The 20,045-nt window shown below is 51.9% G+C and overlaps 1 protein-coding gene and 1 pseudogene across 1 annotated transcript in view; one reads left to right on the top strand and one right to left on the bottom strand.

The window, feature by feature from the left end:
• The window catches only part of PRR5L (proline rich 5 like), a 65,626-nt gene extending 46,839 nt beyond the window's left edge, over positions 1–18,787 (top strand). The window contains exons 6-9 of the mRNA XM_090262571.1: positions 3,257–3,348; positions 7,209–7,349; positions 12,287–12,413; positions 17,990–18,787. Of these exons, the coding sequence (XP_090118697.1) occupies positions 3,257–3,348; positions 7,209–7,349; positions 12,287–12,413; positions 17,990–18,384 (755 nt within the window). The 3' untranslated portion in view covers positions 18,385–18,787. The remainder of the gene's footprint in view (positions 1–3,256; positions 3,349–7,208; positions 7,350–12,286; positions 12,414–17,989) is intronic.
• On the bottom strand, positions 5,469–6,678 carry LOC150017960 (small ribosomal subunit protein eS1 pseudogene; annotated as a pseudogene).
• Positions 18,788–20,045: the final 1,258 nt, after the last annotated feature.

Genomic DNA, 20,045 nt, shown 5'->3' with positions numbered 1-20,045 from the left:
TTGCCTTTTGGTGGCAGGCTAGTACACCCGTGTAGAAGGTGGCTGCCTAGGAAAGAGAGGGAGGAGAAGCATGCTCTCTTATTTGTCTGTAAGTCATCTGGGGAGTTACTACATGCCCCTGTAGATATGGAAAAATACCAGCTTTCTGAAAAAGATACTGAGCAAAACTGAAGATCTGAGTGCCCTTCAAAAGCAAAGTTGACTGTCTGTCTCTCGTGCCAAGTAACACTCAGCAGGTACATTCAGAGTGAAAGCCCAGAAATGGAGCTAGATGGGTAAACAGGGGTCACCCAGGGTTCTGTGCTTCTGCCTCACGGCTTGGCCCTTAGTCCTGGGGTCTGGGTGTCACGCTCCTTCCTGCACAGTGAAGGGGCAGGAGGGGAGCCTTGAAGGGGTCTTCCTATCTTCAGCTAGAACATCTCACCTTTATTTATGTTTTATGACTCCAGGAAAGGTTTTGTTTGGATAACGAGATTCTCTTGCTATAAAATAATAGTTTGGAAATGACTGATAGGATCCACCCTGTCGCTGAATAAACTTCACTGGCTGCTTATATACGTACACCCTGCCTTACGGCTGCAGAAAGGGCAGAGGCAGCCCCTCCCCATGTGCTGTTCGTTTGTAGGATATGGCATGGGACTCTCCGTCATCCGTTTTAGGGCTTTGGTGATCTTAACTCTTAAGAACTTCTTCATACCTGTTCTCCATACCTCTGGTGATCTAAACTCCCATGGTACATTAGAGGAGAATTTTCTAAGAGAAGCATCTAGAACCTTCTATCCAAACCCTGTTCACCTTTGCAGGGAGCTAAGGGACCAGTGGGCTGTTTCTGCAGGTGCCCCCTCATCCTTCCTTTAACTCTTTCTTCCCCAGGGCTACCCTGTTTGGTTAGTCTGATGTTCTTTTCTGAACACGTTCCAAAACCTCCATTACTCTCTGAAGTTTGCAGCCAGCAATTAGACCCAGGTTCCAGGACAAGTGCTTTTCTGCTGCTGGGTTGAAGGATTACCTCATGTGCCCAGTGAGCTTTCCGTCTTGGGGAGAAGGGGAGCAGATAGGCACCAGCACTGGCCTGAAGGATGCTGCTTTCCTTCCTCCAGGTCAGGGGGGCCTCTGCTTTTGTCTTTGTAATGGAAGGCTTAGGGTAAGTGCTGTCAGTAAAGGACCTGGAGTAGCCTTTTCTCCTTTGAGGTCCATTAATCCAGGTGTTAAGCTTAACCTCGATTTTAGGACGACTTAACATTTCAGATGGTCCTCTTGACTTCCCTGACTCCTTCCTGCAGAGAACTAGCATAGCCTACATTTGCAAAGAGGATGCCGGTTGATTGATTCAAACATTTATTAATTACGTATATATATACCAGGCACTTTCCTAGGTGCTGGGGATACAGTGGTGAACAAAACCATCATAGGATGACAGGCCCATATGGAGCTCACCACCTGGTAGCAAGACAGATACTAATCAAATCATCACCAAATACAAAACTGCAACCAGGACGAAGAATACCATCCCATCCATGCTGGGGAGGTTTGACCGCTTTCCTACGGAAGTGATGCTGGAGCTGAAACTACAAAGATAAAAAGATGTAGATTAGGCAAAGAGGAGGGAAAGGACAGTCTGGGCAAAGGGACTAGCACATGCAAAGGCCCTGCGGCATGAAGGAACATGGTGAGTGTGAGGGGCTAAAATAAAATCCACATAGTGAGGGCCCGAAGGCTGAGGGGATATAGAAGAGATGAAGACACAGAAGGAAACAGACTCTCCCTGGCCACGTTGCCCGCATTATGGATGTTTTCTTCAAGCAAAGGAGAGTGTTGGAGCTAACCATAGAGTCCTGTTCTGTCCTGTCCCCTATTCGGGTTAAATGCTAACCTCCTTTCCCTCACCAGCCCTGGCATCTGCCAAAAAAAAAAAAAAAACAAACCCTGTTCACTTCATACTCGCCATTCATTCATTCATTCAAAGATTTCTAGAAATTGATTTATCGATGTGTCTGGCACATGCTAAGCACTAGAAACAATGGTGAGCAGGACGGAAAGGACCCATGCACTCACTCCTGTTCTAGTGGAGAGAGAGAAGTAACATAAGCAATTCCAACAATGGTGATTAGTGCTTTGTGAGGCCAAGAAGAGGGTGTCATGGGTTTGCATTTCCCCTGAATACGTTTGACCTTTCCAGATCTGCACGTCTCTGGCCTTGCTAGCTACTAGCCATACTCTTCTCTCCCCGCCACTGCTCTCCTCTCCCAGCCACTGCTTTTATTGTCCATTAAATTAATAGATGGAAGATACTAAAACGAATCTTTCTGTATCACTTGAGTGGAACTGGCAGTGTTTTGCCAAACGCGGCTCTCAGCGTCTAATCTTGACTGACCCAGTTTCTCTGCCTCGGATGAGCAAAGACAGTGGCCCAATCAGCTCTGTTATCTAGGTCATTAAACAGCAGCCACTGTGTAGCCCCCTCTCCTGCAGAGGCAGAGTTCCTCACACAGCCTTCCGGTGGCATTGGGTGACCCATGTACATCTGGCCTGGGGGTGGCGGTTGCCCACAGCTCAGGCTTCCTGATCCTAGGGGTGGGAGCAGGCACCGCATCAGGATATGGGTCCTGTGTCTTATAGGTGACCACTTAGAAATGCTGCCTTCCTGGTTACTACAAAGCAGTGGGTGGAGGTGACAGTTTCCAGGCTCTCTTTCTACCTCCCTCAATTGACAGCTGAAATCCAGAGTAAAAAGTCTATGTCTTAGTGAGTAAAACACCACCATCAACAGCAACAAAAAAGCAACATAGAACTGCACGTGGTCTACCCAGGTCACATGTGCCAAGAGCATGGGTCCTGGAACCCCAGCTCTGCTTTCTTGCTGTGTGACTTTGAGGCAGACACGTGGCCCCTCTGAGCCTGTAGCACGGGGTAATAGAATCTACTCATGAGATGCCATAGATAAGTAGCTTAGCACAGTGACTGATAATGCTGTAGCCATTCTCATGATAACAATTATTATATGATCTTCAAAATTCAGCTCCCTTTTCTAGTTTGGGGATAGAAGGCGTACGTGTATTTGCATATTTTCAGTTGAGTCTTTCCCCTCCATCCCATGTTTACTGTGGTCACACCTTACAGATCAAATGTAGGAAGTGAGCTTTCATACCTGCACCGCCTGCTCCATTAAACATGGAACTGTCTTCTAGCCTCTCCTACAAGTAATGACAAGCTCTTTTCTTTCTTCCTCCCCTCCCATCTTCTCGCCCTCGTGTAGGTGAAAATCGCATTGAGGTTCTGGCTGAAGTCTGGGACCACTTCTTCACTGAGACTCTCCCCACCCTGCAGGCAATATTTTATCCAGTTCAGGTCAGTCTCACTGGGACAGCCTGGAACCTCCTGGTGGATGGGGGAGAACCAGGAGGTCGGGGCCCAAGTTGGCCAAGGACCTTGGAAGTCTTTGCAGGGGGCTCTGGTTCTAATATGTAGCATCTACCCTCAAGTAAAGAAGAGGCTCCGCAGAAGTAGTAGCAATTTGTAGGCCCTCAACACCCTCTTGGTCTGGAGCATGTCTGTATATTCTTGGAGTGGTTTGCTTCTTCTTAGTTTTCAGATGTAGAAAAGATGCAGAAAAGAGACTTCTCCTTTGATTTCCCTTTCTCCCCACTTTCTTTGTAGCATGATTTTAAGGCAGTTTTCTATTGCTCCCAGCTGGTGGGAAAGGAGTAATCTTCCTTGCCCCCCACAAGGGATTCCTGAAGATAATGTAGCAGAAGGAACACTGGACTTGGAATCTGGTTGGGTTTGGGAAAATGCTGTTCCCTTCTCTGAGCATAGCTCCATTTCACATCCTGCAAAGGGAAGAATGTAAATTATAAGGTGCGTGGCATCTCTTTCATGTTCTTATTCTGTGACCTCAGCTCATTGTACCATTTGATTTTCTCCTACCCTCCTGCAGGACGGGTCAGTGGCAGGTCAGAGTGGACATCCCCTAAGGCAGTCGAGTAAGAGACCATCCTACACTGCCATGTGCTTGCTGTCTCACTCCTGTCCCTGGGGTAGGGCCCCGTGTCTAATCGGGCTTGTGGAAGTGAGGGCTGGGGTGCAGCCATAGCATCGGTCGGAACAACCTTGTGCCAGAGGTAGTGATCCACATGCTTTGTTCGCTCTGAATGCTGTTTTAAAGGGATTTGAACTGTTCTTTGAACTGTTTCTCAAATATTTAAACATGGGGAGGGTGTGCCTAAAGAGTCCATTTCCCATTCTGGGCCTGCCCCTAATAATTGCGGAAGAAGCCTGCAGCCTGCAGCCACTACTCCCTTCCCCTCATTCTCAGCTCGTCCTGCGGCCCATGAGAGGATGGGTAGCCTTTGTGTGGGCTGTTCAGCTCCCCGTGCCCACAAGCTTCTCCCTTCCCTGCAGGAGTCACTCCTCGGCCAGCAGTGAGTCTTAAGATGACAGTCCTGGAAGGGAGGGTTGATGGATTTAGCCAACAAAAATACAGGATGCTGAGTTAAATGTGGATTTCAGATCAACATGAATAATGCAATGTTTGAGACGTGTACTAAAAAAACGATTCGAATTTAACCAGGCATCTTGTGTTTTATTCGGCAACCGCACGGAAGGGAGTTCATAGTCCTGGGTGTCTCTTAGGACCCTTTGGGCGTGGTATTCCCACGTGCAGGTGCCCAGGTGGGTTTAGAATGGAGAGTGTAGTATCTCGGTGGGCGTGGTCCTGGGACAGTCATCGGAGGGCCAAGGGCCCTCTTAGGCTCTGACACAGGCAGGAGCCCAGTTGGGCGGGTCTGAGGCTACTACTGCCCTGCTTTTCTTGAAAAATGCTAAGATTTGGTGACAGTTGGTTTTGCCCCTGTCCACCTCCCCCTAATTTCCCTAGCAATGCTGCCACTGGTCCAGACACCCTACTTTGAGAACCCCTGGCTGAGGGGCTCTCACTGCCATTAGTAGCACCCCCAGAGGTGTCTGCGGGTCTAGCCAGATCCTTCTCACAACTCCTTATTGGACAAGTGTGGTTTTGAGTGTCTACTGTGTGCAAGGCTGTGGAACTTTATCTGCACTTTTCTGCCTTGTAAAATGGAAGGGCTCCTGGAGGTAAAGTGAGGGCACAGATCCATATGAGATAAGTAGTCAGTGCCAAGTGCTGGGACGTGGTGCAAAAAATAGAAATGGTTGGACCTCGGAAAAGATGGAGGAGTGGTTGTGGACCACTGCCCACAGAGGCGGTCCGGGAAGGCGATCTGGAAGCGGAGGTTGAAGTGAGCCTGTAAGGTGGGGGTGGCGTTGTGTATGTCTCTTGGGACTGGAGTATGGGGGATGCAGAGATGGCCACACCACTCTCATCCATGTTTCTATAAAACCTTCTTAAGGTGTTATAGGACGTGTAGAACTTTTCTTCAACCTTGGTAGTCTTTTTAAAATTTTTCAAAATTTTTAAAAAGTATCACAAATAGGCCTTTTTATTTGTCACCATTAAATGTCTGTATTTTAAACAGACTCTTGAACTGGGGGCTCATATCCATCTGCTCGCTCAACTTTAGCACCTGTCTCATCCCCAGTAGTTTTCCCAGAACTGCTGCCTTCACCGTGAAGCTCCATGCGTTTTCCCAATTCAAACTTGGGCTTCTTCAGCATCTTGACTTTTCTAACAAAGACATCATGAAGCGGATAAATAGATTGGCAAGCCTCTTCTATGTCTTTTCCAATGCTATCTGGAATCAGTTTATTGACCACTTCTTTCAAGTCATTTGTCTGCACCTCTCGGGTCATGATTTCCATCATCTTCTTCCGGATTTGGCGGACCTGTTGATGCTGAACATAAGAGGTCTTCCGAATCTGATTGTTGCGCTTTTTAGTAAAACCAACACAGAAGAGACGAAGCAAATACCCGCCGGTAGTCTTAATGTCAACATGAGCTTCAGTCATAGCCTGCCACTTTTTGACCATGGAGCACATTTTGTCACGGGTAAGATCCGTGCCATGGAAATGAGTCAGGCAGTGTTTGCCCTGAACATCCTCAGTAATTAGCTTGAGTTTTCTAAATGCATCTTCATCATTCTGCAGATCAGCGAGGCTCACTTCAAAAACATGACCCTTCAGATCATCAGAGGCCATTTTGGTTCCTTGCGTTCTTGTGACTAGTGTTTTTCCAGTATTTCTTATGTGGAATGTAGCTGGTGCTTTCACATCAGACCAACCTTTCTTAGAAAATGGATCAACCACTTTCTTCTTTGCTCCCTTTTTGCCGCCTTTCATAAGCCGCTTGTTCTTGCCCCCCACCATGGTGCTGCACAGAGAGCCAAAAGGGCCAACCTTGGTCATCTTGAAGGGTGGAAACCTATTCCTATTTGGTAGGGCATACATGAATGATATTTTTGTCTCTACCAAGAGCGATCAATTTTTGGTGTGTTCTGTGTATATGCATGCAAAGGAGAGCCTTGGAAATGGGCCCCTTTCCCCCTTTCTGTCTTGGCAGATGTCGGGAGCTCTAAAATCAAATAGTTCAGGATTGCAATCTAGCTCTCCAATGGGTAAATTACTGTCACTATGGGCTTTAGGATTTTTCTCCTGTGAAGAGGGTTTTATAATAAATAGTACCTCTCTCAAAGGGTGATCATGGGCAATAAATGAATTATTTACATTAAGACTATTTAGAATCGTGCCTAGTCCATAGTCAGAGCTCAGGAAGTGTCAGTTCTTAGGATTATTAGCTCTTATTTTTCTCTGCACCCGCCCCACCTGGTTGAACAAATCCCTTTCTCCTTTCCCAGTTACTTTCCTTCCTGAGTTACTTGCATGTATATAAGAGTCTGAACAGGTCCCAAGTTTTCCTCCTTTGCCTGGCATATGATCAGTGCTCAAACATTCAATGGCTGAAGTGGAGGAAGCAGCCTTGGATGTGGGGAGGAGGTGGTGGTCTTTTCTCTTGTTTCTCCCCATTGCCCTCTCTTCTTTTCCTTCCTGACCACTCCTGGCGCCTGTGACAGGCATGGTCCCCCTTCTGTGTATCATCTCTGGGTTACTGAGGCAGGTTGAGCCACACCTTACCTTACACAGAGCTTTCATTCCAAAGGGTGAGGGCCGAGTCTCCCACCTCTTTGACAGCTCTCCCCGGCCTTGTCCTCTCCCATCCTGGGTGCTCTGTACCCCATGTGGTTGGTGGCAGGTACCATGAGCTCTCCCCTCCCGACACTGCCTCTTCTCTCCTCCAGGGCCAGGAGCTGACCATCCGCCAGATCTCCCTGCTGGGCTTCCGTGACCTGGTCTTGCTCAAGGTGAAGCTGGGCGACCTGCTGCTGCTGGCCCAGCCTCAGCTGCCCTCATCTGTTGTCCAGATGTTGCTTGTCCTGCAGGTGAGGCCCTGGTGGGGACGTAGCCCCAAGGCTGAGAGAAAAAAAGAAGGGATAAGGGGGAAGCAACCACGTGACCAGAGCGCCTTCGCTTAGTGTAGTGTCTTCGAGTCACTTATGTTCATTTGTTCATTTGCTGTCCGGTCACTGAGCATCTTTACAGTCCCTGGCTCTGTGCCCTGTGCTGGGATCCCAGTGGGGAGTGAGAAGCACGGTCCTGTCATTCGGGCAGTGGACACCCTTCTCTCCTGTCCTGTCAGGGAGTCACAAGTTACAAATAACAATAAGAACCCACTGCTGCCTAGCTCAAGCCAGACTAGGACTCACTGGAAGGTTCTGGGGGCAGATGGGCTTCCTAAAAAACTGCAACCAGAGGGAGATGACAGTCAGGCCACAGAGCCACCAGTCTTCTACATACTGGTCTCTACTTCTGTCTGGTCCACCTTGGTTCTCTCTGACTCTTCTTCTCCTGGCCTTGCCTGGCCTCTCTTGGACTGGCCTTTCTTTCTGCAGAGTTGCGTTCTGTGCTTTGGTTCACATCTGATCAAATGTGACATCTCCTAGCTCATGTGTTTCCACCAAGAGACAACCCCAGATGGTTGTCTAGTATCTTCCTCCCAGTTCTAAATCAACAATAGGAAGATGAGCTAACATTGCTTCCTGACAGGCACAGGCCAAAGACTTGATTCAGTGTGTTGCTCTCTGAATCACATAATCCAAATGACCACACAATGAGGGGGCACGATTGTTATTCCCATTTTACAGGTGAGGACAGTGAAGCTCAGGAAGTTTATGTGCTTGCCTGAGGTCCCTCAGCAAGGTGGCAAGATTCAGAATGGTATACACTTGGGGAAGGCTGTGATTGGTCCAGCTCCATGACTCCCCTCTGCCCAGCCAGCTATGACCTTGAGTGGGATTCCTTCCTCTTCTGCCTTCAGAACATGGCCCTGGGTCCCAGTCAAGTATGGATGGGGGTGCATACTTCTCAAGAAACAGGGCTTGTGGGCTAAGGGCACCCCCCAAAGGAGGCTGCTAACCATTCTTCACCTCTGTACCTGTATTCATAGGGAACACAATTCTATCGTTGGTCAGGCAGCGTGTGACCCCAGGCTGTCCTCTCAGCAGGGGTGGGACCTCGGGGCCCTGATAGCTCCCTTCCCCTTTGGCCATTCTCTTCCTGTTTTCTGGTTAGACCATCCTTCTGGGCATTCTCCCCCTTTCCTGACATCAGAGCAGAGGAAGAGTTGCCTCATAGGATGAGAGTGGGCGTCACTGGCTGGAATGCCAGGTCCGGTATTGTTGTGGCCGGGAAGGAGAAGGAAGGAGGTGGGAAAGTGTGTGCAGTTCGTGTCTGAGAAACAGAAGACAGAGCTTGGATCCCAAATACGGAATCTAGAAAATGAGCTCTTTGGGATTCGAATAGGAAGGTTAGGAAATATCATTTCTGTGTATGATATTTTAGGGATGAGAGGTGATTCCTTTTTTGGTTGGTTGTTTTGTTTTGAGGGGGAAGGAGAATTGAAGGAAGGGCTCAGTAGACCACGGGGCCTTTATAAATTTCAGTCTTCAGGGCCCTGTGCCCGGCAACCCAGCAACCAAATGAGAAAGCTGCCATCGTCCCCCATGAAGCCCCTAAAAATGGCTAGGCTGCTTTCCCAGGAGAATCTTCCTTCATCCACCCTGCCTCCCCTACCCCCCAATTTGTCCTCCATGGGACAGCTTCAACTCTTCAGCGGTCCACGGTGATCTTAAGATAACAGCCCAAGTCTGTACCCTGGCCTCACCTGGGACCTGACTTCCCTGCTGGCTATTCAGTTCTCCAGCCACACTGGCCTTCTTAGCCTTTCGCTGTTCTGCTGGGACCTTTGTGATCCTGTCCCCTCTGCATGGAATGCTGGGTTTCCGGTGGCCCACCAGCCCTCTCTGGTCAAGGTGGGCCTATATGTCTTCTCCTTCCTCTTCTGCCTTCAGCACCCAGCACAGTCTCTGGCACACAGTAGGTGTTAATTAAACATGTGTTCAGTGAATGATGGTACCAGGTAGTAAGAGCTGGAGTAGGACTGAACCCAGGTCTCTGGCCTCAGTCCTCCTGGTGGTGACTGTCACGCAGGGTTTCCAACCTTGGCTGGGGAATTCTATTTGGAGAAACTCTGATCATGACAAATTTCTGGGAACTTGAGCAAGGAATCAGTCCCTGTTTTCCCATTTCACAGATGAGGTAGAGGTTCAGAGAAATGGCTAAGTAGCCCAAGGTCACATCTTAATTTACAGGAGATGCATTTGTCACTCCTTCCTCAGATCTTGCTTTTCTTACCTTTCCACTCAGCCTTTCTGGGCAACTACTGACTCCCCCACCCCCTGCAGCTTCTAGGGTACTTAGAAACACCCATCGGCTTTTAAGATGGTCCCACTTTAACACAGAGTGTTTGGCATCATTTCCCTGGGGCCCTCCTGGGACTAGCTCCACTGGCCTATGTCCTTCCTCACTCTGGGACCTACAGAGCCTGGGGCTGAGTGTGGGACAATGACATATGCAGGTCTTTCCCCAGTCAAGGTCCATCTTCCTGAGCAGAAGGACAGCTGCTTCTGGATCTGAATGGAACTTTCAAGTTGCACTGCCCTGGGACCATTCCTGCTGCAGGACACATGGGCCCCAGTAGTTGAGTTAGAATGGCCCCTTCTCTCCCCAGCGCCAGACAGTCTGGGCCGATTTTCCCTGCTTGACTCTCTTACAGGGCAAAGAGCCATTTCTCAGGCCTTGCGCTCTCCCTTTTCCAGTGCACTTCCAAAATGTCCCTGATCGAACCCCCTGCCTTTCCAAAATACACAAGGGGCTCCAGCTTTCCTGCCATGTACTGCATGTTTCCATGCTCAGGCTGTCCCAGGAAGAGGCTGAACTGGAGATTGGGACCAGCTTGGAGATCTGGTTCCTCCTGGCAGGTGCAGATGGGTCCTAAGATCCCCCTAGAATGGTGCCTTCTGAGGGGTCCCAGTCAGCCAGGCAGGGTGGGTGACCCAAGCAGTCGCCCAGGGCCCCATACTCAGCAGGGCCCCGTGCTTGGTTTAATTCTCTCCCAGTGCCATTTTGTAATTCTTAGTAAATTTTGAACAAGGGACCCTGCATTTTCATTGCGCACTGGGCTTTGCAAATACGTAGCCAGTCCGGCAACGAGGCTGAGGGTTTGGGGGCAGCTCCTTCCTCAAGGGCCATGGGCAAGTCACATCTCAGCAGCTACCCTGGCAGATCACCGTCCAGCTCCAAATCCTGTGCTTGGTTCCCATTTTATTCCTGTCTCTTGCGGCTTCTCCTTTCTTTCAGCTCTTTCTGGTGCCGATGAATTGTAGGAGGGGAAGGCTCAGGATCAGGAGGCGGGGGAGGGGTGGGAGTCAAATGAGCAATATCATGGAGGAAAAACAGTGGGGAAAAAGTTTCCTTGTCTCTAAACCCCCCTGCAGGTGGTTTTGGGGCTGAAACTGCTCAGCTTCGGAAGCCTGCGGTGGGTCCCGAGGCGCATGAATCTCTCCCTGCTCGGGGCTGGAGGATTCTCTTCCGTTTCTGCGGAAGTGTGTGTTCCTTCCTCAGAAAAGCACCTCCTTTGCTTTTCCCCTTTGTTTTCCCACTGCCAGCATTTCCAGTGCTTCAGCTCAGGCTGAGCGGAGCTGGAGCCAAGGGCGCAGGGAAAACCCTCATGCCTTCTGCCCCTCGCCACCTTCAAGTGCCAGGCAGCCTTCGCTGAAGCACCGAGGGTCTGAGGGCCACTCACATCGTCTCTGCATTTCCTCCCTTCCAACCCCCTCCCAGACCCAAGCGCCAGGTCTTGAAGTCTCCTGTGCCACAGCCCCCAGCTCAGCCTCCCCAGCTCAGTGTCTCTTTAAGCCGCCTTCTCCCACCCCCACCCCAAACATCCTGGAGCCAACAAGGGGCCACGTCAGCATGCTTCTCTGAGAGCTTCCACCTCACCTGGTGATCCCCAGCCCGCAGAAGTGGCCCCTCCGGCTTTGTTGCCCGACCCTCTTCCCCTGCCATCCCCGAAAACTTCAGCGCAATGGAGGGTGCTTACTTGAAAGAGAGGATGATTTAAAATCCATTCCGCTTTGAGAATTTGACGGAACTGCTCGCTGGGCTGGGCCCAGCCCCCATGGATCCTTGTCTCTGCGCCCCTGCGGCCTCTCAACACTAGAGCATGGCCTGGAGCCCTTTCCAGCGATCAGTTGAGTCCCCTAGGAGTCTGCTGGTTTTTTAAGAAAACCTTGGTTACTTCCTGGCTCCTTTCCGGACTTGACTGTTGTGGTCATTGTTTTAGTTGGTGTTTGCTCTGGCTTTGGCTCTGAGGACTCTGGTCATGCTGGGCTTTTGAACTGACTTCATCTTGCTGCTAAAGAGACATCTTGTTCCGCAGTGACTCTCCCTTTCTTCTACTGTTCTGGACATTTTCATATTCTGTCCCGCTTTCTTTTCTAGCCTGTTAACAAGTGTCAGTGAGTTGTGGGTTGGAGCCAGATAGCCTGGGTTCCCATTCTGGGTTTTTGCCAGTTACCAGCTGTGTTTTCCTGGGCAACTTGCTTAAACCCTCTGGGTCTTCATTTCCTCATCTGTAGAATGGAGATGAGGAGCATGTCCCCGTCCTTGGGTGGTTGGGAGGCCTCTGTGCTTGGGTACACGTCACGTGCCTGCAAGCTGAGTGTGAAGCAGTCATTGCGACAGCAAGGGTGGGATACTATGGTGGGATCCACTCCCTGCCCCACTGTGTTGGTGGGACCTGCAGGAGAGGCGCCACGGCACCAGTTCTGGTCCTAGTGACCCATGGCAAGTGACGTGGGCTTCAGGCCTCGGTTTCCTGCATTCTAGCCACAAGGATGCTGCCTTGAACATAGGAGGAGGGCCAGCTGGCTGTGGTGACTTTGACTGACCTTTGCTTCTCTTGGATGTTTTTTTCCAGAGTGTTCATGAGCCGACAGGCCCAAGTGAGGGTTATTTGCAGCTGGAGGAGCTGGTGAAGCAGGTGGTTTCTCCTTTCCTGGGCATCAGTGATGACCGCGGCATCTCAGGCCCCATGTGCACGCTGGGTAAGGGGCACAGCTCTCGCGCTGCCGGGAGCCTTGATGATAACACCACCAGCTACGTTATCCTGGGCCCCAGTGATGTGCCGAGACTTTGGCTTCCGATGCAGGCCCGTGCAAATGGGTGCACATGGATCCCTCACATTTTCCGGCTGGCCTGTGTGCCGGTAACCTTCTCCCCACTCTGTGATTCCTCCCCAGAGACCCACACTGTGCCTCTGTGGTGGTGCTTGTCTGATCCGCATCTTTGATCAGTGGCTTTGATCTCTGTCTTGTGCCTACCACGTTCATTTTTCCTGTATCTGACACCAGAAACTGTGTTCTTGCACCACTCCCCACTTGAGTGGAAAAACCGCCTGTGGTGGTTTGCCTTTGAAAGCAGCTGGAAACGGGAAGGCAGCTCTTGCACGCGTGGCCAGAGGAGGTGGGGCTGCTGCTCCCCACTCCATTTCTGGAGGTACCGCCAAAGCCTTCACACCAAGAAAGGGGGCTCCTGGATTTGGGAACCAGTCCTGCTGCAGACTTTTTTTGGTGTCTGGAAAGTTAGCGTTAGTGAGTGTCAGGCTTGGCACGAGGCACTCTGGAGATGCTAGAGATGACTCGGAGTAGTTTTTTTTATCTCAGTGAAACCTCAGTCTGGGTGTGGGGAAATAACTCTCTAATAAGGCTTACCATAAAAGACATTTCTCAGTTACCCTCTGAAACAAAAGCTCCCCAAATGTAGGAACTTTCTGTTGGCTGTTCTGTCTCCAGTAGCTGGTATGATGCCTGGTATACGGTAGGCACTCAGAAATGTACGATAGATGGGTGGCATCTATACCCAGAGGCCAGGGTGACCAGCACCCACAGAGAGGTGCAGAGATGGAAAGAGACTCCCCGAATTTAGATCCTTTGGTCCCCTCTCCTTGCTTGAATGGAGCTGGAGCTGAACCTCAAAGAGAAAAGGAGAGAAGCAGCCGGGCGAGGCTCCCGCCCCTTCCTGGGCCTCTCTGCTGCAGAGCAAGGCAGGGCTGGCTGCGATCTTCTCGGCCCTTCATGTTTCTCTGGATACATCAGCTTAACCACAGCCACCGCAAATCGGAGGGTGCTGGCCCCAGCCTGCTGCCTGCCAGGTTCAGCCTCTTCCCTTCCTCCCCACTTCCCTCCCTCCCTGCCTCATTCCACGCAGGAGCTGGAACCAGCCTGAGTAGGAGTAACAGCTGAAGGAAACCTGCCCTCCCAGCTATGACCGGGCACCATGTAGCTGTGTTCTCCCCAGAGCCCAGCTTCCAGCTCGAGTGCAGCCCACTGGTCACCCTGGTCCCCTGGCCAAGGCTCACTTACTAGGACAGGAGGATCCAAGCAGATGTCAGAACGCCAGCAGGTGGGGCCACAGCAGGGACTCCATCCATTGTCGCTAGGCCTAGAGCCAGGGACAAGGGTAGATGCAGAAGTTTGTTCAGTGAGGACTCACTCTAAGAGGGGTACCTTCAGTTTTCAAGCTAAAATAATAGTATATACTCTTGTCAAGTTGTGAAGCAAAGGCCTGAGGTTTCATTCTTGTGTCAAGACCAATCCTTGCCTTCTAGGGTATTATCTCAGTAGAAGTAGAGAGGGAAGGAAATGACCCTCTTTTGATTATTTTCTTTCATTATTATTTCAGCAAATGCGTACGAAAGCCCTGTTCCAGGCGCTTTGTGAGGTACTGCAGGTATATCCGTGAACAAAACTGACCCACCCGTGCCCTCTGTGAGGAAAGTCACAAACAATAGACAATGACTCATCAGGGCACAAGTGTTCTAAGTGGGGAAGTACAGGGGCCAGGGGCCCCACAACAGGGGAACTTTACCTGCATGGGAAATCAGGGAAGACTCCCTGGGGGAAGTGACATCTCTGATGGGACCTGTAGGATGACTGTGAGTTAGCTGAGTAAACAGGAAAGGCAGACTGTCCCCGAAGCAAAGGGAAGGATCTTCAGGAGGGCTCTGGGGTGGAGGTAGCGGTGAACAGGAGGTTGCAGCATTTGAGGAACTGAAAGAGCTTCAGAGCTGCAACGTGGCTGGTGGCAGGGGAGGTCCTAGACACAGGCAACATCCTGGGCACCATGCTGCATGGGCTGTGCACCAGGCCACAGAGCAGGCACTGTTGTTCCCATTTCACAGGCGAGGGGAACGAGGATGGGGGTCCCTGGGCTGTTGGAGCCAGGCTTCCAAGTCCCCCAAGCTGTCTGCACATTCCCAGCTTTCCCATGTGCTCCACCGCCCCGCGCCCACCCCCCCCCCCCGCCCCCCACCAGCTCCTAGGAGGTGATTGTGATCTTACCGAGGGCCCACCGAGGAGGTGGTCCTTCCCTCTCATCCTCAGTCCAAGAGGTATCTGAAACCAGACTTCTCCCCTCAAACCTCTGGGGACTAATAACCTAAAACGGCCACAGAGGTACCCTTCCTGAGTGGTCAAGGGCAGCTGGGATGGTCATCTGAGGAGCCACCACTTATCAAATGCCTGTCCCGTTCCAGGTGCTTGGCCAGGCGTTTGGCAGGTATTCATTTCATCCTGGCACAGCCTGCTGGGGGCAGCACTGTGGTTGCCTCCACTTCAGTGTCATTGAGACGCACGGGGGCGGAGGGGTGACCAGAGCCAGAGACGTGGATTTTCTAAGAAGCTCCTCGCATGTTTGATCCCAGGATTCATGGGAAGACTCCCTCTGCCAGCCAGACCCGTAGGCTTGAGGAATAAGCCCTGTTCCCTTGACCGGCAAGGCTTGCTTCAGGAGGAAAGATGAGTCTGGGGCCATGTGGAGTGAGGGTGTGTGTGTCTCCCCTCCGAAGCTGTCATTTTTTCTAGGGCAGTGGGAGAGAGGGGGAAGGTGATGAAATCTTAAACAGGCCTATTTGTCAAAACCCAGGTCCCCATCCTACCTTCCTACAGAAGTTCCCAAGTTTTCCAAGCCGCTGCCCCCCGCTGCTGACAGAGCCCTCCGAGCAAACACCCCCGTGCTCCATTTCTCCTGCACAAAAGCCGGGGCCTCCCACACATTCCCTCCCTCCCCACCCCCATTGTGTCTCCAGGGGGAGGGCCCTTTGCCTCCAGATACTGTGGCTTCTCTTCCTGACAAGTCGGCATTCATGGGCTTTCAGGTGCTGGGGCCTGGAGAGGGTTGGTCACAATGCCTGCATTATGGCTGCCACTCCGGTGGGGCCTGGCCGGTGAGCCATGGAGATCAAAGGCCTGGGAACTGAGTCCCCAACAAAGGGCCAGAGGACCGCCTCACCCAGGCTTTCTTCTCTCAGGGGGTGTGAAAGGAGCTGCCATTGCTGGCAGGGTGGTGAATGCCAGAGCTGGGGGCAGGGGGAGGGCCGGGGGAGCCTGGTACGTGAGGAAGGAAGAAAGGCTCCCCTCGCCCTACCGCCCTACCCCGTGTGAAAAGCAGGAGGAGGCCCGGGCGTAGGTGCCAGCAGAGGGGGCAGGTCCCGGCCTCGTTCTCTGCTCAAAGGGCACCATGGCAAGGGAGGGACCTGTTTTAGGCCCCAGGGGATACTGACAGCTTCATTCCTCCCTTAATGGGAGGTTTCCTTCTCTGAATGGCAAGACGCAGCCTTCCCTGGAGTGAAGAAGTGGGGAGAAAGCAGACAGCAGTGTAGGGAGCTGTCCGTCAGCTCCACGTCTGGCATCTGTTTTAAGGCCTCCCAAGGGCGCCCAGTGGGGGCTGACCCCACTGGGGACACAGCTGATGCCCTTGTCTGGGGGTTGCCTTTGGAATCTGGTGGGAATTTAACAAGGAAACACTGTCTGCCCAGGGCACTTGATACAGCCCAGTGGCCTCTGTGGTCTGGGCTCTGCCCACACCCAGTCTTGGGAACCAAAACATTTTGCCCGGAAAGCAGAAGGAAGAGCTGTAGACCTCTCCGGTGAGTCATCGCAGCAGTAAGGAGAGAGGTGGGGCCAGCTGCAGAAGGAGCCGGGCCTTGGGAACTGCAGGGGCTGTGCTTCAGCTCTGTGGCCTGGAGCAAGTTACTTAACGTCTCTGGGCTGCCAAGGGCTGAGCACAGAAGAGAAAGGAGCTGCCCTGTCTCAGGGCAGGATTTAGGCAGAGCTGCTGCCATAGTATGGGTCCCAGCTAGAGGTGGCCTGGCCCCCAGGGAACCATTCCAGATGAGGCGTTGTGTGTGCCTCCCCCTCCCTCTCCTGGACCCCAGACCACATCCTGGCCCCGGCCATACTGTGTAGTCATGGCCCTTAGACTATGAGCTCATTGAGGGCAGGGTGCATGTGGTTCCCCTTGTAACTCAGGCCCCAGCCTAGACTCTCCTCTCAGTGAGGTGGGGGATGGCCAGTCTGTCCGTCACTCGTAAAGGAGCAGGCCCACCTGCAACGGCCCCTCTGCATGACTTCTCTGCCTCCCCAGAGTGCTTTTGTCAGTTCCTCTGCCTGACGCTTGCCATGTTGACCTGCTTTAATAGTTGTGTACGGGCCACAAGCAGGGGCTCCGTTGTTGGCTCTGGGCCTGAGTGAGTCCTGCTTTCATTACTAATGTTTCTATAAAGTTGTAGCATCTTAGCTTCAGGTTCCTTTTCTGCAAAATGGTCTCAAGGAGATCATGGGGGTGAAGCACATCCTTTGTTGGTACAGTACCCAGCACATAATAGATGCTCAGTTAATGATTGCTGCTAAGACAGCTCCCTACCCCCCCCCCCCACACACGCACACACATTTGAGCATAGGGCTCAAGCCCCTTTGGCAGGCCTCATATCAGACTCACGCTTCTCTTTCTCCTGCAGTGAGCATAGCATTTACACTTTGTAGCTCAAGAAGTGTTTGTTGTGGGGCAGGGGGTGGGAGGGCAGGAGTCATGGGGACCCCACTTCTCCAGGTTGCCACCCTCACTGTGGCTCCAGCTCTCAGCAGCACCCCAGCTGGCCTCTCTTGTGAGTTTGCTGCCTGTCCAACCCTGTAAGGATCTTGGGCTGCTGGACTAACAATGTCAGAGAGGAGGACAACGTCCAGGCACCCGTCTGAGAGATGCCTCTCCTGGCTCATTCTACCAGGCTGAGGCCCATGGAAATCATCAGATGAAGTCCTGTTTCCCCTGGGGATGGTGCATGTGTCTGCCATGCACTCTGTCCCCCAGGCCCTCAACTTACCTGGGCCCTGGACCTGCACATAGAAACTGCTCGGCGAGCAGACTCAGCCCATCTGCAGCCAGGCTGGCTGGAGACCTGGGGCCACAACGTGGGTTTTGCAATTGCCAGTCTCAAATACTTGCTTTTAACAGCAGCGGGAGAGAAATGAATTGTTTTTAAGGGCATTTTTAAAGGATGGTTCTTTAATGGGGTCTGTGCTTCTTTGAACTCTTCCGGTGCTTCTGTTTTATAGGTATTGATTTTGTGATCATAAAAATAATACATGGTTATTGTAAAAACGTGGGAACATTATAGAAATGTGTGGCTTCAGAGAAAACCTCTGCCACAGGCTGGCATAGATTCTTCTGTCTTGGTTGCTCCCTGGCATTTTATCACCTAGTTTTTCATCCCCATTGATTAGGAGGTTGTGACCCCCCACTATTTCCTCCTCAATTACAGTCTTTGCTGATTTTTCTCTTACAGCCAGGCGCCACTCCCGGGTCCGGTCCAAGGTCACTGTCCTGAACTACACGTCCCCGATGACCACCAGCAGCCGGCCGCTGAATGAGATGGTCCTGACCCCTCTGACGGAGCAAGAGGGAGAGGCCTACCTGGAGAAGTGTGGCAGCGTCCGGCGGCACACGGTGGCCAATGCCCACTCGGACATCCAGCTGCTGGCTATGGCCTCCATGATGCACTCAGGCTTAGGGGAGGAGCCTGGTGCTGAGGACAAGGGCCTGCTCCTGCCGCCCCGCTTCTCCCCGCCTCACCGCCAGTGCTCCAGCGAGCCCAACATCACCGACAGCCCTGATGAGCTGGAGGAGGTGGCTGGGGACAGCCAGGAGGACTCCGAGGTGAACAGCGCTTCACTCGGCTGACTGCCGTCCTCGGGGACTTCCCAGCTCCTGCCTGGCCACCAGGATGAGGACGACTCCATCCTGTGAATCACCAAGGGGCTCCTCCTTTGGGCAAATGTTGCCTTCTGTCTTTTGGGGGACAGATCTAGTTGAAGTGCTCAAGGGGATACCCCTGTTGTAAACCTGTTATGGCCGTGACCCCTTCTTCACAGCCACAGACTTGGGCTGATGTTCACTTACTGACCTCCAGCCTTGCCTGCCTGACTGGGATCCTCATCTTTGGACTTTTCCCCCTAAGATATTGGACCTTCTGATGGTCCCAGCGACATATCCCCGTGCCCTTGGCATTGCCTTAGCAGAAGGTCATCTGAGCCACACACAAAGCTAGCAAGGATGTGTTGGCTTTTGGGGTTCCCCTTTAGGCCTAGTGGGTGAAAAGATACCTCTCCTCCCCTGCATTTGTTTTTGGAGAGTGAAAGTAGATAGTGGCCCCTACCTAGCAGGGCTCTGGGAACGTGCCTTCCTTATTTTAGTTTCAGATTTGCTAGGAAAGAGTTGCCCCCCCCCTGGTGGGGAGGGTCCATCCTCACCCACATCCAGATCCAGGAGGGGGCCACGAGGCTGGAGAAACCTGGCTTCGGTTAAGCCTCCACATTTCCCCCAGGCTTCCCGCTAAGCTCAAGGAGCTAACCTCCCCGGTGGAGCAGCCAGTGCTGCCATCCCTCTCTTACTTCAGAAACTGACTGTTGTTCTGTTTGTTGTGGATGAAGGGCCGGCTGATACCAACCAACTGTGTGTTCCTGGATTTGACTTGAATTTTTAAAACGTGTGCCATTTCAAAAACAATTGTTTGCAAATATTTGCACGTAAGCTCTTGCCCTGCTCCTTTCTGATGGGGTGTGTCTGCACAGTAAGAAATAAGCAACCCTCCAGGAAAGGAGACTAGAGGTGATTTCAGGTGTGAAAGTGATCCATGGAGAACAGGGTTCAGAGGCCGCAGAACTCCAGAAGCAGCTGATTTGAATGCAAAATGGCGTGTTTGTGAGTGTCGCGGTTTATAGGAGAAGCCACAGTGAGGTAGGGAGACAGCGTGCCTTGTGGGCAGAGGGTTGTAGCAAATGGAGTGTCTCAGTGCTATACAGAAGGGGGTGGGGGTGGGGGGGGATGTCCGAGGACCTTTTGGAGAGATGCTCATTCCCTGTGATTAAAGCAGTATCCAGTTGTGCCTGGAGTTTTTTAGCACGTGAGGTCTCAAAATGCTATTGGGGCAGCAGGCTTTGGTACCGTTCTGTCTCCTAACCCTGCTCCCTCCAGGTCTGGGCTTTTTATCCATCTTGAACTTCTGTTCTTCTCTTTGTATTCACCTGTTGTTGGCCCCACTCAGAACAGCTCCGGAAGAAAGGAGAAGGCTTCCCCTGGATCCTTCTGGCACCTTCTAGGTATCCTGTGAGGCTTTGTGCATAAAACCTCAGAGACGTGAGGCAGCCCTGGCTTCCCATGTGGCGGGAGGCGGCTTCGAGGCGATGAGGACAGTGTCAGCAGCTCATCGAAGCCTCGACCGCCTTTCCCTTCCGGGTGAAGATCTGAAATGTGACCGGAGTTGTGCTTTTGATGGCTTGTAATTTAGAAATTATGTTTAACAAGTTTCACAGGCATCCTTTGAGAGCGATGGATGGGAAAAG

This window comes from Furipterus horrens, unplaced genomic scaffold, assembly GCF_987537825.1.
Source record: "Furipterus horrens unplaced genomic scaffold, mFurHor1.1.pri manual_scaffold_2, whole genome shotgun sequence".
Classification (NCBI taxonomy): domain Eukaryota; kingdom Metazoa; phylum Chordata; class Mammalia; order Chiroptera; family Furipteridae; genus Furipterus; species Furipterus horrens.
The sequence above is the reverse complement of the archived record's forward strand: the minus strand, read 5'-3'. Positions and strand labels throughout refer to the sequence as shown.